The 23461-nt window shown below is 52.2% G+C and overlaps 1 protein-coding gene across 3 annotated transcripts; it reads right to left on the bottom strand.

Moving 5' to 3' along the window:
* Positions 1–5538: 5538 nt before the first annotated feature.
* On the bottom strand, positions 5539–23351 carry PIF1 (PIF1 5'-to-3' DNA helicase). 3 transcript variants are annotated; one of them, XM_028100314.2, is made up of 15 exons: positions 23138–23351; positions 20537–20629; positions 16090–16206; positions 12445–13022; positions 11522–11654; positions 11313–11438; positions 11046–11199; positions 10840–10954; positions 10657–10763; positions 9156–9295; positions 8676–8782; positions 7898–7985; positions 7378–7523; positions 6545–6736; positions 5539–6332 (listed from the first exon to the last, which is right to left on the bottom strand). In XM_028100314.2, the coding sequence occupies exons 1-15, from the start codon at positions 23253–23255 to the stop codon at positions 6273–6275; spliced, it is 2274 nt and encodes a 757-aa protein (XP_027956115.1). In that variant the 5' UTR covers positions 23256–23351; the 3' UTR covers positions 5539–6272. The 3 variants fall into 3 exon arrangements, with proteins under 3 accessions (XP_027956115.1, XP_087880983.1, XP_087880984.1); XM_088024857.1 differs by lacking the exon at positions 20537–20629; XM_088024858.1 differs by lacking the exons at positions 16090–16206; positions 20537–20629; positions 23138–23351 and adding an exon at positions 13718–14213.
* Positions 23352–23461: the final 110 nt, after the last annotated feature.

Below are 23461 nucleotides of genomic sequence, written 5' to 3' on the forward strand. Positions count from 1 at the left end.
GAGGGAAGACTGAAAGAGAAATTTTTTTTTAAAGATTTTATTTATTTATTCATGAGAGACAGACAGAGAGAGAGAGAGAAGAGAGAGAGAGAGAGAGCTTGGCAGAGGGAGAAGCAGGCTCCCAGTGAGCAGGGAGCCCGACGCGGGACTCGATCCCAGGACCCCGGGATCATGACCTGAGCCGAAGGCAGACGCTTAACCATCTGAGCCACCCAGGCGAGAAATTTTCATTTACTCTGGATCCTGTTAATTCTCTGTTATCCTCTGGGCCACTCTAGAGGCAGGGAGGGAAACAGGGGTCGGTACAGTGTGGCCACTTAGACTAAGTGTAATGGAGACAATAGGAGCTAACCATGAGGGGGTCACCCCTGCCTGCCTCCACCCCAGCTCTTTACTTGTCCTAACTCCGTTGGTCGCTCTTAGACCCACTTCACTAATGATGAAACCAGGGCTGAGGATTTCAGCAGCTTGTTCAAGGTCACATGGGAAGTGCCGGAGCCACTTGGAGCCTCAGGGCCCTCTGCTGACTTTGCAAAAACCGCAGGACCCTCCCTGTACCTGGGACTTGAGTTCCAGACCCAGCTTGCAGGGTGGCTTTGGCCAAGTCATCTAACCTTTCAAGAAATTCGTTCTCTCTCCACTAAGGTGGGGATAATGTCCCATTGTCCTATCAGAGTTATTGTGAAAAACGAACAAGAGGGCTCATGAACACAAACCATGAGGTCCTCCACACATACCCAGTGCAAGCTTCTCAGCAAAGGAACCTCTCCTCCCTACACCTACTGGGCAACCCAGCTCCTGAGGTGCCCGGGAGCCCAGCTCAGGCACAGTGAGGAGACAAAGGACCTGCCAGGTCTCTAGGAAGGGACTAACTGACCACTTAGTGCCACCTAGCGGTCTTCCGTGCGTGGTGCTTGGGGATTGGGAGGGCCTAATTACGCTGGGATTGGGGGGCTCTGAGCATGACCCTTGGCCCTGTGGAGGTAGGCAAAATATGCCAGGACCTCAGGAAAGATGAATCATGCCTAGCCAACCCTCCCCCGGGTAGCCCCCCCCCCGAGGGCAGGGTGCCTGTGGGCACTCCATCGGTGGGCCATCTCAGCCCCACAATTTATTTCCTCTGGACAGCTCCAGGAAGACAGTGGAGCAGGGGCTGGGGGGTTCTAGTTCCAGTGCCTGGCTCAGCTACCTCCTCTGTGAAATCAGAGTAAACATCCCTGCCTTTCAGGGGACTCGTTCTTTCATTTATCAAACATTTTATAAACTATTTCCTTTCTGAAGTCATCGTGCAGAGTGCCATGGGGACACAAAGACATCTAAGCCAGGTCTCTTGGTCCCAAGGGCTCCGGCTCATTCTAGGAGACAGACAGAACTGTAAATTGCTAATTACCATCCGAGGCAAGTCAGGCACAGGAGACAAGTGGGGGGCCAGCAGGAAGTGGGACTCACAGGAGCCCTTCTCGCCCCGCAGAGGGGTTCTACCCGCCCCTCCCCATGTTGAGCACCCTCAGGAATATGCCTGACTCCCCCAACTGCCATTTGTCTTGCTTTCGAGTCTAATAAAGCAGAACCTCAAGCTACATCTTTCACACCTCTGTGCCTTTGTACTACGCAGTTCTCTTTTCCTAAATGCCTTTCGCCAACTTGTCCACCAGCTAACTTCTGTCCAGCCTTCCTCTGGAGAGTGGAGGGGAGAAGAATGGGAAATCCCCATGACTAGGCAACCAGAGAGGAGGCAGAAGGCCAGGGTCTCCCGAGCAGTGGCACAGGCATCCCCATCCCCAGGGCAGAGTGCTCAGGCAGGTGGGAAGCCCTATGGTCCCCTAACTGCAGGCTCCCTGCATTCTCTCATTGCGTTATTCATTCCATGCTGTTGGCCTGCCCCAGGTGCACAGTCTGCAAGAAGCAGGGGCCTCAGTCCTGTTCTGAAGAGCTTTCTGGTGCAGGAGGAAGACCCACAGGCAAGGACCACACAACACATGTGCACAGAGACTGGAACCATTCTTCTAGAAAAGGGCAGGGTTAGATCCTGGGAACAGAGGTGATGTTTGAGGTGAGTCATGAGGGGTTAATCTGGGCATTTCAGGCTAGAAACATGTAGCCCAAGTCAGGGAGGTGTGCAGGGGGAAGGCACCTACTTTGCAGTCCCTTTCTCCCACCTCTAAGCGAGCTCTCCTCACCCATGGGTACTCTCTTATTATTTGATCATTTAGCTTGTTATTTGCTGGCTTGTTTATAATCAGTCTCTCTCTACTCACTATAGGTACCCCAGGGCCATGTCACTTTGGTTTACTGGGGGGGGGGGTCTCCAGTGTCTAGCCCAGCACCTGGAACATTAGAGGCTCTCAATAAATACTTGTGGATTAAACCCATGAATGAACACACAGAATGGGCAGGAAGTCTCTTTTATCCCAGAATGACAGTGATTACTGGAGATATTTTCTCTTTGTTCTGCCCATACTTAATCCATCCACCCCTGCCCCCATTATTCTAAGCAGGGTCATGAGGCCTTTGTGCTTCTTTGCCTCAAGTCCAGCGGCTACCTGAGAATACACTTCTCTGGCTTTTGCTTCCAGTTCCTTCAGGGGACTATGGTAGGGGGAAGGAGAGGCAGAGAGAGGTGGGTCCCCAAGACTAAGGAGGGATGAGTGATCAGAGGGTCCTCTGGGAGCACCACAAAGAGGTGGCAGGGCTCCAGAGGGCAGAGAGGGAGATCCCTGGAGAGGCTGTGACCTTTCCCCAACCCTTACATTTCCCTAGGGCCTGGGTAGAGTTAAGACCTATGGAATCTTGTCACTGGGGGTGTCTGCAGCCACCATGAGGCCATGGACAGGAGAGGCCTGCTCTTGCAAGCCCTACTCCCTGCCTGTGCGACCCTAGAGATGGGTGGGGAGCCCTCAAATGTGACTGAGATGGGGTTTCCCTACACCCCCAGGGATCCAGGTATAAAGTTAGATTGAATAAGATGTCAAGGAACTGTGAGGTTCTTTGCACGTGCCCCTCACATGATCTGGCCTGAGAGCAACTCCTCCTCACAGGGGACACGGGTGCCTTTCTCTGGAGCCTTCTGGAGAGCATCCTCACAACAAGAAGGGATTGCTAAGGTCAGGACTTCTGGTATACAGGCAGTCCCATAAAGAAGACATCTTTAAACAGGGAAAGTCCATATGAGACCAGGGAAAGCTGAAATCAGTCCTTGGGTGAGGGGAAGAAGCTGGAGGTGGTGGGGTGTGGCTCAGCAGTGTGTGTAGAGGGCAGGATCAGAGAGGAGACTCTGGGAGGGGAGAGGAGAGGATGCAGAAGAAATAATAGTATCACCAGGACCTTCAAACATCTTCTACAGCCTGGCTCTAGGGGATGATGGGAGATTCCTCTCTGGGCAAAAGCCCTGGTCTCTCTTGCACCTTGGTGGCATATTCAGCCTCCTGCTGGGAGCTGCAGGACCCGTATAGGAGAGCAAGCTCAACCAGTCACATCCCTGCACCTGCCTTTAGGTGTGGACAGTGAAGCAAGGAGGCAGAAGAGTACAGGACTCCCTCCCCGATGGCCATGCCTGTGTCTGGGGGTGGCCACAGAGCTCCCCCCAGCCAGCTCTTCCCAACTCCACTCCTGCCATTCGTTCTAGCCTCCCTGGTTCCCACTTGTAGCCAAGCCTGGGTTTGGGCTTCCTATCAGTTCTTCGAGCTAGCCTTCCATTACCTTCCTTTCCTGCTTGTTATCTTGAGTCAGGTTCTTCTGTTTCCATCCAAAGGGTGCAGAGCTGCTAGGAAGCCCAAGACAATGCTATCTGTGCTGAACTGGATGGTCGCCAAACTGTGTTAACTGGAAGGAGTGAAAAAAGCGAGGTGCAACCAGACTGTAGGCCCCTTGTAGGGAAGGGCCCTGGTCAGCCCTGCTCACAGCTGGATCCACAAGGAGGACTATGACATATGGGCAGATGGGAAACAGACTTTCAGATGGCACCACATTGAAGGGCCTCCATGGTTGCCCACTTGTTGGGTGGGGAGTCAACCTGATGGGCTTGGCTTCTCCTAGAGAGTGTCTTCTATTTGGGGCAGAGAAAAGGGTTCAAGCTACAGAAAAACAATCAACTCCTCAAGATCAGGAAGAGTGGTGACAAGAGTGACAAGAGTGAGACAGGCAGGGGTCATCCAGGGGCGAGGCCGGCACCCCCCGAGCCTCCACACCTTGTCTGCCAAAGGATATAGGAACCAGACGATGCTATGCTCTGCAGACCTCATGGTGATAATCATTAGTGATCGTACATGTTACTGACAGCTCTTGACCGAGCTCCTGCCACGTGGCTGGCCTTTCTCTGACAACCCTACATGAAGTCACAGTTACCACCTGCACTTTATAGATGAGGAAACCCCCAGAGAGATTGTGTAACATGCCTAAAGCCACACAGCCAGGGAGTGGCAAAATGAGGTGGAAAGCCACGTCTGTCCCCTGACCATCAGTCAAAGTCTCCACAGGCTGTAGCCCTGCCTCCTCCATGAAGCCCACAGGGAACAGCTGAGGCCCTGTAGCCCCTCTGAAACACCACAGCACAGAGCCACCTTATCCACGGTCCCCACTCCTTGAGCGCCTGCTCTGTGTGCTGGGGCCTCTGCTGGCCTCTGGAAGACACGAATAAATGCCCTCAAATGCCCAGATTTCATGTCTTCCTGCCACCAGCATGGTTTCACTCCTCCTACCATTATCGATTTAACATTTAAAATACATTTCACTCATAACCAGGGAACCTGGTTTTAGCCAAAACTGCAAGGGCCCCTAAACAATTTCCATCAGACCCTTTGATCAACTGAAGCTAGGTTTGTGTGTGTGTGTGTGTGTGTGTGTGTGTGTGTGTGTGTGTGTGTGTTTATAAGATTTTATGTATCTAGGGGCGCCTGGGTGGCTCAGTCGTTGGGTGTCTGTCTTCGGCTCAGGTCATGGTCCCAGGGTCCTGGGATCGAGACCCGCATCGGGCTCCCTGCTCAGCGGGAAGCCTGCTTCTCCCTCTCCCTCTCCCCCTGCTTGTGTTCCCTCTCTCACTGTGTCTCTCTCTGTCAAATAAATAAAAAGATTTTATTTATTAGACAGAGAGAGAGAGAGCACAAGCAGGGAGAGCGGGAGAGGGAGAAGCAGACTCCCTGCTGAGCAGGGAGCCTGATGCAAGACTCAATCCCAGGACCCTGGGTCATGACCTGAGCTGAGGGCAGACGCTTAACCAACTGAGCCACCCAGGCTCCCCATCTGAAGCTACTTTGTTGATGATCCCTTCCCCATCACAACGTTCAAGCTGGAGCCCCAGCCAGCAAGGCACAAAGTGAGAAAGTTACGACCAAGATCCCAGCATTCAGATGTTGTGACAGGCCCATTTCCGGCCATGTGAATTCTCTGTGTCCTTGTCTGACCCCTGGGCAACAGTGATTCACCTTGTCATTTCATTATGAGTCACCAATCTCGGGTAACTCAGCTTTCCAAATAACCAGTGATCCTAACAAAAGCTCACGTAAGGGTGTCGTGATGTAAGCACCTCTGTGTGCATCCATGGGGGAGAGGGCCCTGGCCACAGATGTAGCCCATACCCCAGGCAGGGATGCCTTCTTAAAGAGAGCAGAAAACTCAACTCACAGTCCTCACACAATTCACAAGTTTATTTGTCCTAAATAAATATATTTCTGAGAACATCCATCTCAATACCCCTAAATACTATTTCTTCTCCAAAAAAGGAGCTTAAGATACAGGCACATGGTTTGCATTGTGTGTTGTCAGGTTAGGCTCAGGAGGGGGTTTGTCCTGGCCTGTGCTAGCCTGGGCCTAGCTCTGACAAGAACCCCAGGTTCCCTTCTCTGTTTGGGGCCTGTACTTGGCCTGAGTCTCCCAGTCCAGGGCTCCTATAGCCTGTTCCTGCTCCTGGAGTACCTGTCTTCACTGCCTCTCCCCTCTGCAGCCCAAAGAGAGCAGCATTCACAACCGTGTGGCCCTGGGCCAGCCCTCACAGATAGCTTTGTTCCAGAACACCAGGTGCCACCATAGGCCCTTTCCCAACTGGCCCAGCAAGGGTTACTCCTGTCCCTGGAAGCAGCTCACCCAGGGCAAGGGGAGAAACTGAGGCACAGCTGGCAAACAGGTAGGAAGTGCTCTCCCTTGTACCCTGCCAGGAGGCTGAGAGCCCTAAAGAATGCAGAAAGAGACACTGGCTTATCCTCCCCCAGTTGTCTCCAGGGGCCTTGGCCCACTAGGCAGGAGGAAGGGGAGACCACCGTTTGTCTTCTCTTTGAGGCTCAAAGGTTTGGGTCCTCATTCTCCTGGTCTGAGGCTGCCTCATCATCATTTGGAGACTTCTGGATCAGAGACAGAAAAACCCAGTCAAGGACTCATGCTGTCCCCGGGGCCACACAGCCTCGGGGCCAGCATCTCCTTCCTCTTGCCCCTGCTCTCAACAGAGCCAGAAGAGGCTCTGCCACCCCTATCCCACAGTGCCTTGGCCTTCCCTCTGTCCTAGCTCCCAGGCTTCCCACTCCATATGACCCACCATCAGGGGACTCCCTCTTACCAGGCTGAGGCCCCTATCCCTCCGCAGGGCGGCGTAGAAGCTCAGCACACGGGGGTCACAGCGAACCACAATGGGATCAAAGTCCAGCACACGCAGGCCCTGCAGGCTGCGGGCCCGGGACAGGGCCACATAGGCCTGGCCACTGGCAAACACACGGCCCAGAGAGATCTCCACGCAATCCAGGGTCATGCCCTGAGGGAACGGGGGGACAGAGCTAGAGCCAGCTCAGCCTGCAATCCCTATGTGCAAGAGCCTGACCTCACCTACAGTGGCCCGGCGACTGCCCCTGGATCTCTTCAGCCAGTACGGAGATTCTCAAGGCAGAGAGACAGATTGACAACAACTGGGTGTCTGAGTAGGAGGAGGTCCAGGAGATACAGATTGAGGATTAGAATAGAGGGATGGGGGTGAAAGGAAAGAGCTCAGGCCCGGGTCAGACAGGCATGGAAATGAATCCTGGCTCTGTCTCTCAGTCTCTATGTGACCCTGGACAACTTTACTTAACCACTCTGAGCTTTGGTTTCCCCTTCTATAAAACAGGACCGATTATCACATCTATACCTCACACAGTTGTCAGGATTAAATTTAACATCTGGTAGTGGCTCAAGAAATGGCAAGAAAGGAGATGACAGAGGGAAGAGTATGTGTCTGGGAAAGGGAGAGGAAGCAGGATGGGAAATGTGCAAAAAAAAGGCTAATTCTACCCCTGGTCTGGAACTTTCCAACCAGGGCAAGCTCAACCTTCACAAGGCCTTTAAGAACCTCCTTCAATAAGGCCCAGGCCTATTCTGTCCCCCGTCTGCCCTGCCCTGTCCCCTGCACTCGCTGCTTACCTGGCTCTTGTGGATGGATATTGCCCAGGCCAGCTGGAGGGGCAGCTGCTGCCGGCTGAGGAGCTGGCCCCCAGTGGCCTGCACTGTCCAGCGGTCAGCACGGATGACCTCGGTGACTCCACAGAGGAACCGTACCTGGGGCAGCCCTGAGGGAGGAGTGGAGAAGTCCCACCTTTTGGCCCTGCTTCAGGGCTCAGAGGTGAGGAGCAGGCCTTACCCCTCCATCCCAGCCTTCTTTTTTTTTTTTTTTTAAGATTTTATTTCTTTATTTGACAGAGAGAGAGAGACACAGCGAGAGAGGGAACACAAGCAGGGGGAGCGGGAGAGGGAGAAGCAGGCTTCCCGCCGGGCAGGGAGCCCGATGTGGGGCTCGATCCCAGGACCCTGGGACCATGACCTGAGCCGAAGGCAGACGCTTAACGACTGAGCCGCCCAGGTACCCCCATCCTAGCCTTCTCCTCACACATACCCCAGGGCCTGCTGCAAACCCAAGCAGTAGGACTGATCTCCCATCATTTACCTCTCCCCTCTGTCTCGAACCCAACGACCACCCCCCGGGCGCCATTCACTAGGCCCCGGGACACTGCTAAGTTCTTCACCAACATCACCTGCAAGGGAAAGTGAACTTGAGGCATGCCGAGCAGCCCATTCCAACACCTGGCCTCAGCTCCAGCAGTCGCTGGGGGCAGTTCCAGGAGGCTGGGGGCACTCCTGGAGAGGTACTGAATCCTAATCCTTAACTCTGTCACCGGCTGACTGTGACCCCTGTGGCAAGATGCTTTATTTTCCCCGGTCTCAGTTGCCCCTAGTGTCAAAGGGGAATGACATTTGCTGTTTGCCTCAGGAGGGGGTAAGGAGCAATAAGGTAACGGACATCACAGGGTTCTGAAAATGATCGTGTCTGTTATGGGGTATGTGCATGGGCCAAAATCGTGAGGAATAGCTCCAGGTCCTGTCACCCCTCTTCCAGCCCTCAAGTGCCTTTCAGAACCTGAGGAAAGTCTCCCATTTGGCCCACCCCAACATCATGGGAAGAAGCAGGGCTCTCTCACACGACACAGACGTGGAAACTGAGCTTCAGCAAGGGAAAGGGGCTTATCCAAAGCATTGCTGTTGGTGCCCCAGGCCTAGCAAGAAGAGGGCAGTGAGAGGCTGAAGTCAGGAAGGTGGGTGGGAGCAGGAGGGAGGGAGTTCACTGGGGTCACAGTTGGGCCCTCTGGCTACGGAGCTGCCTGGGCTGAAGGGCAAGGACTGGGGAAGCCCAGGCCCCCCAGGTCTTGGCTCTGCTTCCCACTCACCTGGGCCCCCAGCTTGAGTTGAAGGATCTGGCTAACGGGACACTGGGCATCCAGGATCCGGGCTTGCTCAGGGTCACTGTCCATGGCCTTAAAGCTGTGTACCTCACCTAGGAAAGAAGAGTTGGGCAAACAGATTACAAGTTACTAACTTGTGGCTCAGTTTCCAAAACCATGTATTAGACCAGGGTGTAGAAGGCGGTAGTGGGGACAGCTCAGGCAAGCTGGGGCTTTGGAATCGGGGGCCTGGGTTCAAGTCTTACTTCCAGTATTTACTGGCTCACTGACCTTGACCTACTCAAGATCATGCCTCTCAAAGTCACAGTTACATCTGCAAATGTAAGGGCCTTTATGGCCAGAGAGGTGGGGGCCTAAATATCCAAATGGCCCCAAGAGCCCAGGCTGTTGGGTGGGGGTGGGGGACCCATACCTGTCTGATGGCCCCTCCCAGCTGGTTTTGACCAGCCCTGGCTCCCTGTTCACCTGGCAGTTCCTGCAGTCGCCTCCTGTTGGTGAGGGCCACGTCATCCTGATGAGTGCAGAGCCTTGTGGCCACAATCCCATCTCGCTCCACCTTGTGGGAAGCTGTGGCCTGGAGCTGGCGGGTCACTTCTTCTGAGCACCTGTAGGGGCTGGGCTGTCAGGGCAGAGCCCACCTGAACACCAGGGAAGGTGGGGCACCTGGCTGATACGGCCCCAGCAGTAGGCCATGTGTCAGACTTGGGGATTAGAAAGGGGCACCAGGGCAAAATGTGCTGCCCCCCAGGCTGGCCAACTGGCCTTTCCCCACTCGGACCCCAGACATGGGGAATGATCATGAGCAGGCACCCTTCCCTGTGACTGCCCCCAGGTAGGAGCTAGCCACCCTCCCATTCCAGTGCTCCTGAAGAAGTCGGATATGATGAGTGAGCACAGGCTAGAGGTTCAGAGGGCCTGGACAAGGCACTGATGTTGATACCCTGTCATATGGGTAGCCTGTAATCAGACTGGCCTCCAGGCTATACTCTTCTAGCCTCTGGCTTGCTGCCTTGGGAGCAAAAATCTAGCCTGTTTCTTTTTCTTTCTTTTTAAAGTTTGTTTGATTATTTTTATTTAAATTCAATTAGCCCATGTATAGTACATCATGAGTTTTTTGATATAATGTTCAATGATTTTTTTTTTAAGTAATGTCTACACCCAATGTGGGGCTCAAACTCCCGGCCCCAAGATCAAGACCCGCTTGCTTCACCGACTGAGCCAGCCAGGCGCCCCTAGCCTGTGTTTCTATCTCAAGCCTTCGTCGACATGGAGAAGCCTGGGTGCAACAGCAAATCACGTGGGAGAAGGGGAAACAACTTAAGACCTGCATCTCTCTCTGCTCTGCCACTCTTGCCAATCTTCCTCTTGTTCCCCACAGATGCTGGTGTGTGCGATGTACCTTCCTACCTGCCTCATATGTCTGTGACAGGGGTCCCTAAGGATAGAAAGCCCCTCACTACCACCACCTCCTCCCCCCAACCTGTCCCAAGCTGGTTTTCAAGGCCCAGCTCTGGCCCATGTCTTCTGCCTTCCTGGCCTCCTGCCTGCTCGCACATGAGTCGTCCTGGCATTTCAACCTTTTGTCCTAGCTGGGGTGGGATTGTGCCTGCAACCTCTCTCCCTCACCAAGTGACCCCCACAGGCTAAGAGTGGGAGGAACTTGGGTTTTAGAGTCAGGCCAGGTTCAAATCCCAGCCCAGTCACTTACTGGCTGGAACTTGGGGCAAGTCACTTCACCTCTTTGAACCCCCCGTTTCTGCATCTGTGAAATAGGAGCATTAACATCTCTGATTTCTTCTTGTGTATCCATGTGTCCATACTTCTGTGACATCTGGTCTGTGCCAGGGCCTGTGCTGGGTGATGCGGACCCAACCTTGCAGGAGGCAGGGTTCCAGTGCTTAGAGAATGACCATCTTCTACAGGGCCATGAGGCACTTTTCCCCCTTCTCTGTTCACAGGGGCCCACCTTCCCAGCCTGACAGCCTGCAGCAGAGAGATGAAGATCTGGTCGGCCTGCCTCCACACCTCGGTCAGCTCCAGGGTCACTGGGACACACCTTCTCCAGGTCTTGGCCTGGTGGGGGCAGGGTAGGGGTTTCAGGGAGAAGAGCAGACACCTGTGGGGGGCAGGGCCAGAGGGTGAGTGATACCTGAAAGCAGAACTTTGGGGGCTGGGAGCCCTTGGTTACAGGCGGCAGCTGCAGGAAGTCCCCACAGATGATAAGCTGGATCCCTCCAAATGGCTTGTCCTGCTGCCGGACAGCTCTGGAAAAGAGCACAGGGTACTTTAGCAGCTGGGGTGGCCAGGTTCCATATGGAAAACCACCAGAACCCAGCCCTTACTGCATATACTGACCTGGCCACCGCTTCCAGCTTGTCAAACAGGTCCGCCTCCACCATGGAGATCTCATCGATGACTAGCCGCTGGCAGTTCAGCCAGCCCTGCCGCACGGCTGGCCGCTGGGCCAGGGCCACACACTGCGCCAGGGGAGCCCGGCCTGAGCCGATGCCTGTGAGTGACACTACTCAGCCTAAGACCCTAGCCCCGACCCAGCCCTGACCCCCTCTTCCATCTCACAGGCCTGGCTGGCTTCCAGCTCAAGCCCTAGAGGTCCCCACTTACCTGCAAAGGCATGGAGGGTGGTCCCTCCGATGTGGCAAGCTGCCACCCCAGTGCTGGCAGTAGCCACAGTACCTGTGGGAGGCAGTGAGCCCAGGATCCGCTTCAGCAGATAAGACTTCCCTGTCCCTGGGCAGAGCGTAAAGTCAGGGTCACCTCCTCCATCCTACCCCATCACTGTTCCCCCACCCCCCACGCTGCCCCCCCACTACCTGCACTCCCAGTGAAGAAGATGCTCTGGCCTTTCAGGACAACCCTCAGCACCGCAGCCTGTTCCTTAGAAAGCTGTGGTTTGGTGGGGGGCAAGCTCAGCCTCTTCACAGGCAAGGCCCACCTTGGGGCTTCCTGTGGGAGGACAGGACTGTCTCAGGGCTTCCTAGCCTGCGTGCCATGCTAGGCCTGGGAGCCCTTTGTTTCTCTGCTGGTTTCACTCCTTGAAGCCCGTGGGCGGCTTTGGTTTCCCCTGGAGATCTTACCAGTAACTACTCCGGGCCAGGTCTGTCCTTGAGGAAGGAAGGGCTCAAGGCTGGGTCTCCAATGATCCCTGGTGCCCTGGTGACTACACTATGTGGGTCTGGATCCTCCCTCAGCTCCCTCCCCTGGTTTCCCTAAATCTGGTTCTTTCACAGGTCCTTCCTTCTCACTACTCTTCCTGGCACAAATCTGCCTGTCTCACAGCAAAACCCTGCCTGGCTCCATCTCCATCTTCTCCCCAGCTGAGTCTCAAACCCCGTGGTCTGTGATCCACCTGCCCCAGTTCATAAACACTGTCAGACCTTCCAGACTTTGTCCCCCCCAACTGCTCAGACCTGTTGGCTGCCCCTGATACTGCTGGCCACTTCTCTCCAAAAGCTCCCCTCCTTCTCCAGGCCCAACAGCCTCCTACTTTTTCTTCTGAAGTCACCTTCTCTACTTTCCCTTTTACCGTGAAGTGGGCCTTCTTCCTATTCTAGCTTACTCAGGGATTGCACTCTGGAGAAACACTGCACAATTCCCACATCCCTGTCACACTCAGATGTCCGATGGGCATCTCCTCTGAGCTAACCAGCAACCCCCTAAACTTGGGCCTCCTGGGTCTCTTCCATCTCAGGGGCACACCCACTCCCTGAGGCCGTCCCCCCTTTCCTGTCCTCACAGTGCTGGGCTCGGCTCCCGCCCGGGGTTCCACCGGCCGCTTCACGGGCGTGGCGCGCGGGACCCGGGTGGCCACCGCGCGCCGCAGCTCCTCGGGCTGCACGGGGCTGATGGTGACAAAGTCGCGGGGCCGCGGGCCAAGCAGCTGCGCGCGGGCGGAGGCCGGCCCCGGCCCGGGGGCCGCGGCCAGCTTGAGGCGCAGCGTGCGCAGGAAGCGTCGCAGGCGGTCGGGGGGGCAGTCGGAGAGCAGCAGCTGCACAGCGCCCGCCCCGGGAACGCCGTCGGTGGGGAGCCGCAGCGTGCTGCGTCCGGCCGCCGCGAAGCGCGTGAAGAGGCGCGCGGCCCGCAGAGGGAAGCAGCGCGGCCGGCCCGCGGGCCCAGCCGCCTGCAGCCGCAGCAGCAACTCGCGACGCTCATTTCGCCCCAGGCTCAGCTCCGCCGTGCGTAAGGCCTGGCGCTTTCGCGGCTGCCCGCCCGGGCTCAACTCCTCCACAGCCACGCGGCACCGCAGCTCCGCGTCCTCCAATTCCGCTGGCGCTGCCTGGGTGCCCGACAGCATCGTCACCGCCTCCGGCAGATCTGCAAAAAGCCCCGAGCGCAGGGGTCACGAGGACTCAGTGGACCTAATCGGGAGCCCGGTCAAGGCCACATAGGGTCACGGAGGCTGTCACTAGGACCAAAAAGAGGTCACGCAGACGGCAAAAGGGACCTGGGACCAACCGAAATTCACGTAGACCTTACTCTCCTACACGGTAATTTCCAGAGCGGTGGATGGGCAGCGTCAAATGCACCCAGGAATGGGGAGCCTCAGCTGTCCGACCAGAGCCGCGGAAGCAGGCTCCTGACCAAAAAAAGGAGGCTGATTCCAAGAAGCCCAGGGCAGGCAAGGGAATCCTCAGAGTCCTCTCCCAAGGAAGCAGGGGAAGCTCAAGTGGAGAGATGAGCAGGGGACCTTCTGTCTTCCAGATAGCCCAGTGGTTTATATGCTGCCAGGTCAATCTCATTATTACCCGTGTACAGAAGTGGAAACAGACTGGGAGAGGTTACAACGACTGGTAGGAGTCAGGGTTAGTGTGATTTCCAAGCCCTGACTCTTCCCATCTCCAAGATGGGCACTGGGTGGAGAATATTTGGCTAGGGAAATCGCCGGGGACCCTGGGGCTCGGGAATCCATGTTTCCTCCGTCTGACCCACTCGTCTGCACCCTCCCGGCAGAGACCCTTTGAAAAAGCAGACTCTCTGTCTCCCACCTCTGGGGTCGCGTGGACACTCACTCGCACCGGCGCCCGGACGAACACGCTGAACAGAGCCGGCCAGCTAGTGAGCCTCGGGCAGTACAAACTTTCAAATACTAGAAGTAGAAAATCACCCTATAACCGGCCGGATCTTTAAATTCTCCAGCCAATCAGAGACAGGGGCGTAACAACGGGCGTGTCTTTCGTTGGGTTCAAACTCGTCGAGCTTGGGCGGTACCAATCGCGCGGCGGTGAAAGGAGTCTTACTGTGGTGGAAAAGCATACCAAATCTCGTGCACCAGTGGGCTAGGTGGGAAGAGGCGGAGCTCGGCCACGCGTGGTGTTGTGTCACCCAATGCGGCTTGAAGATTTGTTTTTAGAACTCTGCCTTCAACACACTTTTTCTCGGCTCGAGCCCTCACTGCGGCTCAACTTGGCCTTTGGAAAGAGGGGCCTCTGATCCCTCCCACCGTGTTTACCTTCACTTGGCGGTTGCCCACTCCTGGGCCGACTACCCCAAGGCCTGCAGCTTCCGTTGCCTAACCGCCCCGCCCCCGCCCCCCGCTACTCTTTCCACCCTTCTCTGCCTCTGTAAGGGTCATTTTACGCATTTGTCTCCCAGCGGGCTGAGGCCCTTCGGTGAGGAATTCCAAGACCTGTGCCAGGTGCTCAGGGAGTACAAAGGAAGCATGTGAGCCTCTGTCTTCAGGGTATTCGTATCCCTGTTGATGCACTGGATGCTCGGAGAATTTATTTTTAATTATCTTTTCTCCCCACTCATTGAAGCTTGGAATTACATAGCTGGAAGGGATCTTATAGGTGAGTCAGCTTCCTCATTTATTGGATTGCCCTCATTTTTCAAATGAGGAAACCAAGGCTCCAGTAGATTTTACCAAAAGTCACAGCTTGCAGATAGCAAAACAAAGCCTTGATCCCAAGTCTAACCTGGTGTGAGCATCTGAAGTTTTCTGCACCACACTTCTCCCAGGTGACTAGTCTAACTTCATGGAGGGAATCCAGGCCTGGACTGGAATCTCAGCTCCTGACAGCCAGTGCAGTGCCCCAGCCCTGCCAGTTAGAGGTTACTCTAGGCAAGTTTCTTTAATGTCTCAAGCCTTTGTTTTCTCGTATAGAAAAATGGTGAGAGATAAAAATGTGATGATTGTATAGTTCTGCGACTATATTAAAAACCACTGAATTGTTTGCTTTAAATGGGTAAATTGTATGGTATGTGAATTATACCACAGTAAAACTGTTAGGAAAAAAATCAGGAGAAATATTGTTCCTCTTCGGTGTTGTCTTGACATATGAGTACCCAGTGGCATAGGGAAATTTTCAACATCACTGTGGCAGGCAGAATAATGGTCCCCCTAAGATGTTCCTATTCTAATCCCCAGAATTTATGAATATGTTACCTTGCATGGCAAAAGTGATTTTGCAGATGTGAGAAATTAAGGATATCGAGGGGAAAAGATTATCTGAATTGTTTGGGTGGGCCCAATGGAATCACAAGGGTTCTTATAAAGGAAAGGGAGGCAGAAGAGCCAGAGAAGGAGATGTGATCAAGAAGCACAGATGTGGGACACCTGGGTGGTTCAGTTGGTTAGGCGTCTGCCTTCAGCTCGGGTCATGATCCCAGAGTCCTGGGATAGAGCCCCACATCCGGCTCCCTGCTCAACAGGGGGGCTGTTTCTCCCTCTCCCTCTGCTGTTCTCCTGCCCTCTCTCTGCCAAATAAATAAATAAAATCTTTTAAAAAGGGGGGCGCCTGAGTGGCTCAGTTGGTTAAGCGACTGCTTTAGGCTCAGGTCATGATCCCAGAGTCCTGGCATCGAGTCCCACATCAGACTCCCGGCTCAGCGGGGAGCCTGCTTCTCCCTCTGACCCTCTTCCCTTTCATGCTGTTTCTCTCTCTCTCTCTTTCAAATAAATAAATAAAAATATTTTTTAAAAAATCTTAAAAAAGCACATACACAGCAATTCTAATGGGTTAAAAATTAAAAAAAAAAACACAGATGTATGTGAGAAACAGAAAGATTTGAAGATGTTACTGCTGGCTTCGATGATGAAGAAAAGGGCCATGAATCAAGCCAGAGAATACAAGAGGCTTCTGGAAGCTGGAAAAGGCAAGGAAGTGGGTTCCTGCCCATTAGAGTCTATAGAAGGAACACAGCTCTTGATTCTGGCCCAGAGGGACACATGTCAGACCTCCAGAACTCAAGATAATAAATTTGTGTTGTTTTAAGCCACTGTATTTGTGGTAATTTGTTAAAGCAGCAATAGCACTAAGAAATCAGGACAGTCACACAGCCAGAAAGTCAAAAAGCTGGGATTATGAATCCAGGTCTGTTTCCAAAGCCTCTGTTCTCTCTTCCCACTACCCTTTGCTTATAATGGGCCCAGCACACTCACCAACAGCCTGCTCCCTTCCCCTTTCCCTCTGTGCAGCACACCATACTGCCTCTAGAGAAGGCACAGACACTTCCACATGGATTTTTCCCCAACATTGTTTTTCTTGTGACTTCCGAACTAAAAAAAAAAAGTACAATATACATAAAATGTACCATTTTAACTATTTTTAAGTGTACAACTCATTGCCATGAAGTACTTTCAAATGTTGCATAACCATCACCACTATTTCCAGAAAATTTTCATCATCCCAAACAAAGTTTGTACCCATTAGACAATAACTCCCCACTCCCTTCTCCTCTCAGCCCTTGGTGACCCCAACATTTTATTCTGAAAATATTCCAACATATACAGAAAGGTTGAAAGAATTTTACAGCGAACACCCATATACCTGCCACCAAGTTTCTACAATTAATATTTTGTTGTATTTATCACATGTCTAGTCATCTGTCCATTTCAACATTCATGAATCCGTTATGCATTTTAAAGTTGTAGACAACAGGATATTTCCCATCTAAACACTTCAACATGCAGAGCATTGACTAGTTTATGCTTTTTTTCTTCCTGAAGTAGGCTCCATGCCCAACGTGGGGCCTGAACTCATGACCCTGAGATCAAGAGTGGCATGCTCTACCGACTGAGTCAGCCAGGTACCCCTATGCTTTATCTATCTATCTAAGAAATATTTTACTGATTTGAGAGAGAGAGGGCATGAGTGGGGGAGGGGCAGAGGGAGAGGGACAAGCAGATTCCCTGGTGAGTGAGGAGCCCTATGTGGGCCTCCATCCCAGGACCCTGAGATCATGACCCAAGCCAAAGTCAGATGCTAACTGAGCCACCCAGGCAACCCTATGCTTATCTTTTCTTTTTTATGCTTATCTTTTTAATGTAAACTTCACATATGGTGAAATGCACAACCCTTAGGCTTATCATGAGAAGAGTTTTAACAAATGCAAATATCAGTGCAGCCCACGCCCTTATCAGGATATAAACTCTGCTGTCCAATATGGTAGCCACTAGTCACATGTGGGTAATTTTACATTCAAATTAATTCAAATTAAATGAAATTTTAAATCCAGTTTTTGAATCCCACTGGCCATACTTCAAATGCTCAATAGCCACATGTGGCTAGAAGCTACCGTATTGGACAACACAGATTTAGGACTTTTCCTTCATTGCACAAAGTTTTAAGAACATTATCATCACCTAAAAAGTTCCCTCATGTTACTTCCTACCTAGTCAATCCCCATCCTCAATCCTTAGGCAACTCTGCTCTGATTTTGTTTTCACCATAGACTTAGTTTGTTTTAAAATTTCTTATAAATGGAATTATACAATATGTATTCTTGTGTGTACAGGTTTCTTTCACTGAGCATGATTTGGGGATTCATCCATGTTGCTTTATCAGTAGTTGGTTCCTTTTTATTTCCGAATAGTAGTCCCTTTTATCAATATACTAGTTTATCCATTTTCCTATTGATGGATATCTGGGCTTTCTATGGATTTATGCTTTAATTTTTAAGAAATAGATACTTCAGGGGCGCCTGGGTGGCTCAGTCGTTAAGTGTCTGCCTTCGGCTCAGGTCATGATCCCAGGGTCCTGGGATGGAGCCCCATATCGGGCTCCCTGCTCAGCAGGAAGCCTGCTTCTCCCTCTCCCACTCCCCCTGCCTGTGTTCCCTCTCTCACTATCTCTCTCTCTCTGTCAAATAAATAAATAAATCTTAAAAAAAAAGTTATAAAAAAAAAAAGGAAAGAAATACCTCAGTGAGAAATTACTGGGTCTTCAGTGGTGGCATAGTCTACTTAAGCCTCTGACTCTTGGTTCCCACCCAGGTCGTGATCTCAGGGTAGTGGGATGGAGCCCCAAGTCTGGCTCCATGCTCAGTACGAGTCTGCTTAAATTTCTCTCTTCCTCTCCCTCTGCCCCTCACCCCTGCGCTCTCTCTCAAATAAATCTTTAAAAAAAATTGCTGGATCATTGAATAGGTGTACATTTAGTTTTATGTGAAACTACCAGAGATTTTTCCAAACTGGTGGTTTGTAGGAGTAGCAACAATGAGTCCTTGTAGTGAAAGGAATAGAACGAATAACTGGATACGGCTTAGCAGTCGAGTAACGGTCCTCAGGCTCCGCCCTCTTCCCCGTCCCGGCGCCGCGGTCCAGTCAATTAGGTCCTGATTGGTCCGTGGAGGAGGAAGGCGGAGCCAGAGGGATTTCACGTCTGGGGCCGGACTTCCTCCTTGCCGGCTTTGGGCTGTCTTTGCCATCCTCCGTTCTGCTCAGTGCTGCCAGGGCAGGGTCAATTAGAAAAGAAGCTCAGCACTGCTCCTGGATCTCTCACCTAACCCCAAGCCTGGTTTTAACGCAAGCTCTCAGGAGGAATGAGTTTTCGTCATCATGAAGTTTCCTCCTCAAGAACGCTTTCCATAAGTCATGTGCTCTCTTTCACCGGTGGTCTCAATTATAATCGCCTCATTAATAAAAACCAACATTGACATTAATAGCACAGGACTGGGCGGTTTACAAAATGCGTTTTCGTCCGTAATCTCATTTGATATTTAAAAGAACCTTTACAGGGGCGCCTGAGTGGCTCTGTCGGTTAAGCATCTACCTTCTGCTCAGGTCATGATCCTGGAGTCTCAGGATCGAGCCAGCCCAGGGTCAGGCTTCCTGCTCAGTGGGGAGTCTGTTTTTACCTCTCCCTCTGCTCCTGCCCCTGCTCGTGCTCTCTCTCGTGCTCGCTTTCTCTCTAATAAATAAATAGAATCTTCAAGAAAAAATAAAAGAGCCTTTACAGCCCTAACTTACAGGGACAGTCTTGTAGAGATGCTGAAAGGGTCTTCCAGCTTCCAGAGCACTTCTTCACCTGGCATTGCTTCATCACCAGGTAGCAAACACTCATTTTATTAAACCTCTGGTACAGGTGACCCTCCCTCCTTGGAATCCTCTCTTCTCTTTCCACAACACACTTCCCTTGTTTCTTCGTACTTACTCGCTGCTCCGTATGGGTCTTCTTTGCTAGCCCTTTTTCCCCACTGAGACCTCTCAATGTAGGAGGACTTTCTCTCTTTTTTCTTTTTCTTCTATCTTTTCCAATCCCATAGCTTATCAGCTGCATGCTGATTCCCAATATTATATCTCTAGCCTGCCTTTCTCCCCTGAACTCCAACTCTGTCTCCATTTGTCCTGATATCACCACACAGATACCTAGCAGGCATGTCAAACTCACTTTCTCCAGAACAGGTTTTAATCTCCTTCTCCAACACCATATAAACCTGTTTTTCTCCTGTCTTCCTCTCAGTAAATGCACCACCATTTGTAGCTCAGGTTAAAAAGCCACATCATGGGGCGCCTGGGTGGCTCAGTCGTTAAGCGTCTGCCTTCGGCTCCGGTCATGGTCCCGGGGTCTTGGGATCGAGCCCCGCATTGGGCTCCCTGCTCCACGGGGAGCCTGCTTCTCCCTCTCCCACTCCCCCTGCTTGTGTTCCCCCTCTCACTTTGTCTCTCTCTGTCAAATAAACAAATAAAATCTTTAAAAAAAAAGCCACATCATATTCCTTTTTTTTAAGATTTATTTATTTGACAGAGAGAGAGAGCACAAGCAGGAGGAACGGGAGAGGGGAGAAGCAGGCTCCCACCGAGCAGGGGGCCCAACATGGGGCACGATCCCAGGATCCTGAGATCAGGACCCAAGCCAAAGGCAGACACTTAGCCAATTGAGCCACCCAGGGACCCCAAAAAACCTACATCATATTCTTTTTTTTTAAAGATTTTATTTATTTATTTGAGAGAGAGAGAATGAGAGATAGAGAGCACGAGAGGGAAGAGGGTCAGAGGGAGAAGCAGACTCCCTGCTGAGCAGGGAGCCCCACGTGGGACTCGATCCCGGGACTCCAGGATCATGACCTGAGCCGAAGGCAGTCGCTTAACCAACTGAGCCACCCAGGCGCCCTACATCATATTCTTGATTCCTTCTTTACTTACCACATCTAATCCACTATCGAAACCTATTGTTTCTGCCATTTTGGATCATTCCCTCCATCCCCACCCCACAACCTAGAGCTAGTAGCCTGTCTTCTCTCCCTGGATTGTAGCAGGAATTCTCCTAATGTCACTGGCTTCCTGGCTTCCACTCTAACCCCCTACAATTCAATCCTTTCTCCAAATAGCAGCAGATAGGATATTTTCAAACATACAAACACATTTTGCTACTTTTAAGCCCTTGATGCCTCTCTAGGCAATTCCTCTTAGAATAAAATCCATAGTCCTTACCACAGCCTGAGACCAACTCCCTCCCTTCCTTCCACTGTGAACTCAAGTCTACCACTTTCTTCCTTTACTCACTATGTCTCTGTCACACTGGCCTCCTTGGTGCTCCTTGTACTCCCCAGAGCCCATCCCTATGCCCAGGTCTTTGCACTAGTTTTTTTTCCTCTGCATGAAATACCTTCCTCCAGGGTGCCTGGCTGGCTCAGTCTGGAGAGCATATCACTTGATCTCGGAGTGGTGAGTTCAAGCCAGAAGTTGGGGGTAGAGTTTACTGAAAAAGAAACAGGGGCGCCTGGGTGGCTCAGTCCATTGGGCGTCTGCCTTCAGCTCAGGCCATGATCCCAGGGTCCTGGGATGGAACCCTGCGCCGGGCTCCCTGCTCAGCGGGGAGTCTGCATCCTCTCCCTCTGCTGCTCCCCCTGCCTGTGCTCGCTCTGTCAAATAAATAAATAAAACCTTAAAAATAATAATAATAAAAATATTTGTTAGAAAGAAAAAAAGAAGAAATACCTTCCACCTCACTCTTTGTGTGGCTGTCTCTGTCTCATCTTTCAGGTCTCAGCTGAAATATCCATATATTTACATATATTGTGAAATGATTACCACAGTAGGTTTAGTTAACATCCACCATCTCATATAGACCCATTAAAAACAAAAGAAAACACATTTCTCCTTGTGATGAGAACTCTTAGGATCTACTCCCCTAAAATCTTCTGTGTATATCATAACAGTGGTACTAACTATAGTCATCATGTTGTACATTATATCCTAGTACTTATTTACCCTATAACTGGAAGTTTGTACCTTTTAACCACTTTCCCCCAACCTCCCCTCCCCCCTTACTGTCTTTTTTTTTTTTTTAAGACTTTATTTATTTGAGAGAGAGAGAGTGAGCAAGTGAGAGAGAGAGCACAAGCAGGGGGAGAGGGAGAAGCCGACTGCCCACTGAGCAGGGAGCCTACCCTCAGTCACTCCAGCCCTTCCTCTGGGAAGCAGCTCTCACTGCGCACTGTGTACTCTTTCAGAGCCCTTCTAAGGACTTGTCTGCCCTCTTACTGGCTCTGCAGCCCTCCAAGGCAGGGCCCGGATCTGTGTGGGCTGGTCATACAATGCTGCCAAAACACTTAGTAGAGAGCACTGACTCTGCAGTCAGGCGAGGTTCGAATCCTTGCACCACCACTCACCAGTCAAGGGACCTGAAACAGGCCTAAGCCTTAGAGTCAAGATCTGTTCAATGAAGATAACAATTGAATCTATCTCATGGGTCATTATCCACTTTTGTGAAGATTAAATGAGGTACATGTGAGGAGCTTAGTACAGTGAACAGATGACAGAGGCTCCCTAAATTCTTTTGAGTGAATAAATGCCAGGATGAAGTATTGGAAAGCACCCCACTTCGAAGGCCCTCAATAAGTTGTGTTGATAAAATGGTGTACCTGCAAAACAGACTCCATCACGTCCACAGCCAGAAACTTTCAATGACTTCCCCTTGCCCTGAGGTTAAAATACAGTCCTCTCAACACAGCCTTCAAGGCCCTTTCTACACTGAGCTGTGTGCTTCTCCAGCCTGGCTGCCCTACACACACACACTATACAGTTTCATGCCTCTTTGCCGTGGCTCTGCTCTCCCCTCTGCCTAGAATGCCCATCTTGCCCCTTTGTCCCAGTTTGGTGCTCTTCCTATATACATTTAACCCTCACTTTTAACATATGGTTTTCTCATCTGTTTACATGTCTTTCTCTCCTGATAGAGGACCGGGCCATTATCTTCCAGCCATTAGTGTAAGGACTGACAAACAAGGCGAATAAAATATTTGGGCTGAATGAACACAGTGGTGTGGAGGCAACAACTAGAGGCCAGTATGGGCTGGGATGGGGAAACTGATGCCAAAGTGGTTGTCAGTGGCTCACCCCCAAAAGTGATGGAGCTCGCTGGATGTGAAAACTGACCTTACCCCACCCCAACCATGAGCTCTTTTGTGCAACAACATGAATTCCCCAGGGTCTCTGGTCTCCTGCAGGTGGAATCTGTTTCCAGATACAGGATCTTCTGAGTCCTCAGGCATGAGGTGCCCAGCTCTGGAGAGGGAGTAAACCAGTATAAACCATATTGAGGGAATAAAACCATGGGGTGGCTCCAAGAGGTTGCCACATACATTGACTTTCTCAGATCTTTTAAGATGAAGGAACCCAGCCCCAGGCATAAAGAAAAAGTAGACCCCCATCTTCCTCCCCCATGGGCCCCAGGCTACCCTTTCCCATGCAGGGGTGTAAGTGGCTTAGGGGCCTGAGGGCCAGCAGAAGGCAGTGAAAGGGGAACTTGATCAACTGGTGCAGCTGCTGCTATAGCAGCCAGAGCCAAAGGAGGTCACCATTGATCCCAATACACTTAATTCTTCCTGCTGAAGCAAGCTTGGGCAGGGTTGGCTAGGAGAGCTGCGAGGGAAGGGGCAGGGATTGTGCTGGAAGCTGGGATGTAGCCAGTCACTTTCTCTCTCTGGGCCTCTGTTTCTCCAAATGTAAAATGAGGGCCCACGGTGTTAACACTCCACTTCCAGCAAGGCTGTCGAGGCTGCAAGATCACCGCTGGATAGGGGTGGGAGGTGGAGGGTGGCCCTCAGATTATAGGAACCAGGGAGAAGAGCTCTGTGCAATGTCCAACGAGGGCAGGAGAACACTGCATTTGGGGACCCCTGAGAACTAGAGGTAACCCTCCCTCCCCCCCAAGGGACCCTGAAGTCCAGATTCCCAGCCCCAAGTCTTCCCGTTACCCGATTACCGGGACCCGAAGCGAGGTCCAGGCCCGGCCCTTCGAGGAGATTCCTGGGAGAAGAGGACCAGGTTGTCGCCACTGCCCCAGCGTCGGGGAGGAAAGAGGAGGAGCCTCTTGGTGCCATCTCTGGGCCGCCCAGGACCGCATGGGCCAGTCCCGCAACCCCAGCCCTCTCGGGTCTGCAAACCTCAAAGGCGCAAGCCGCCAGCGCCTCGGGCGTTCGCTGGTCCTGCCCCACCCTGGTCCCGCCCTCCGGCCCCGCCCGCGTCCCTCCCGTCCGCCTCTGGCCGGAAGCCCCCTCCCCTTCCCTCCGCCCTGTCCCCCGCACCC

This window comes from Eumetopias jubatus, unplaced genomic scaffold (genome assembly GCF_037043125.1).
Source record: "Eumetopias jubatus isolate StellerSeaLion01/CBP00866 unplaced genomic scaffold, mEumJub1_p1.0 scaffold_7, whole genome shotgun sequence".
NCBI lineage: Eukaryota > Metazoa > Chordata > Mammalia > Carnivora > Otariidae > Eumetopias > Eumetopias jubatus.

Bases quoted from the DNA above. Each gene is read 5' to 3' on its own strand.
- PIF1 (XM_028100314.2), bottom strand. From the start codon at position 23,255: ATGGCACCAAGAGGCTCCTCCTCTTTCCTCCCCGACGCTGGGGCAGTG. The intron at 13,023-16,089 runs GTGAGTGTGCTG...GGCTTTTTGCAG, and splicing joins GGGAAGGGAGCAGGCTGTTG to ATCTGCCGGAGGCGGTGACG. The intron at 11,200-11,312 runs GTAAGTGGGGAC...TGTCACTCACAG, and splicing joins CACCCTCCATGCCTTTGCAG to GCATCGGCTCAGGCCGGGCT.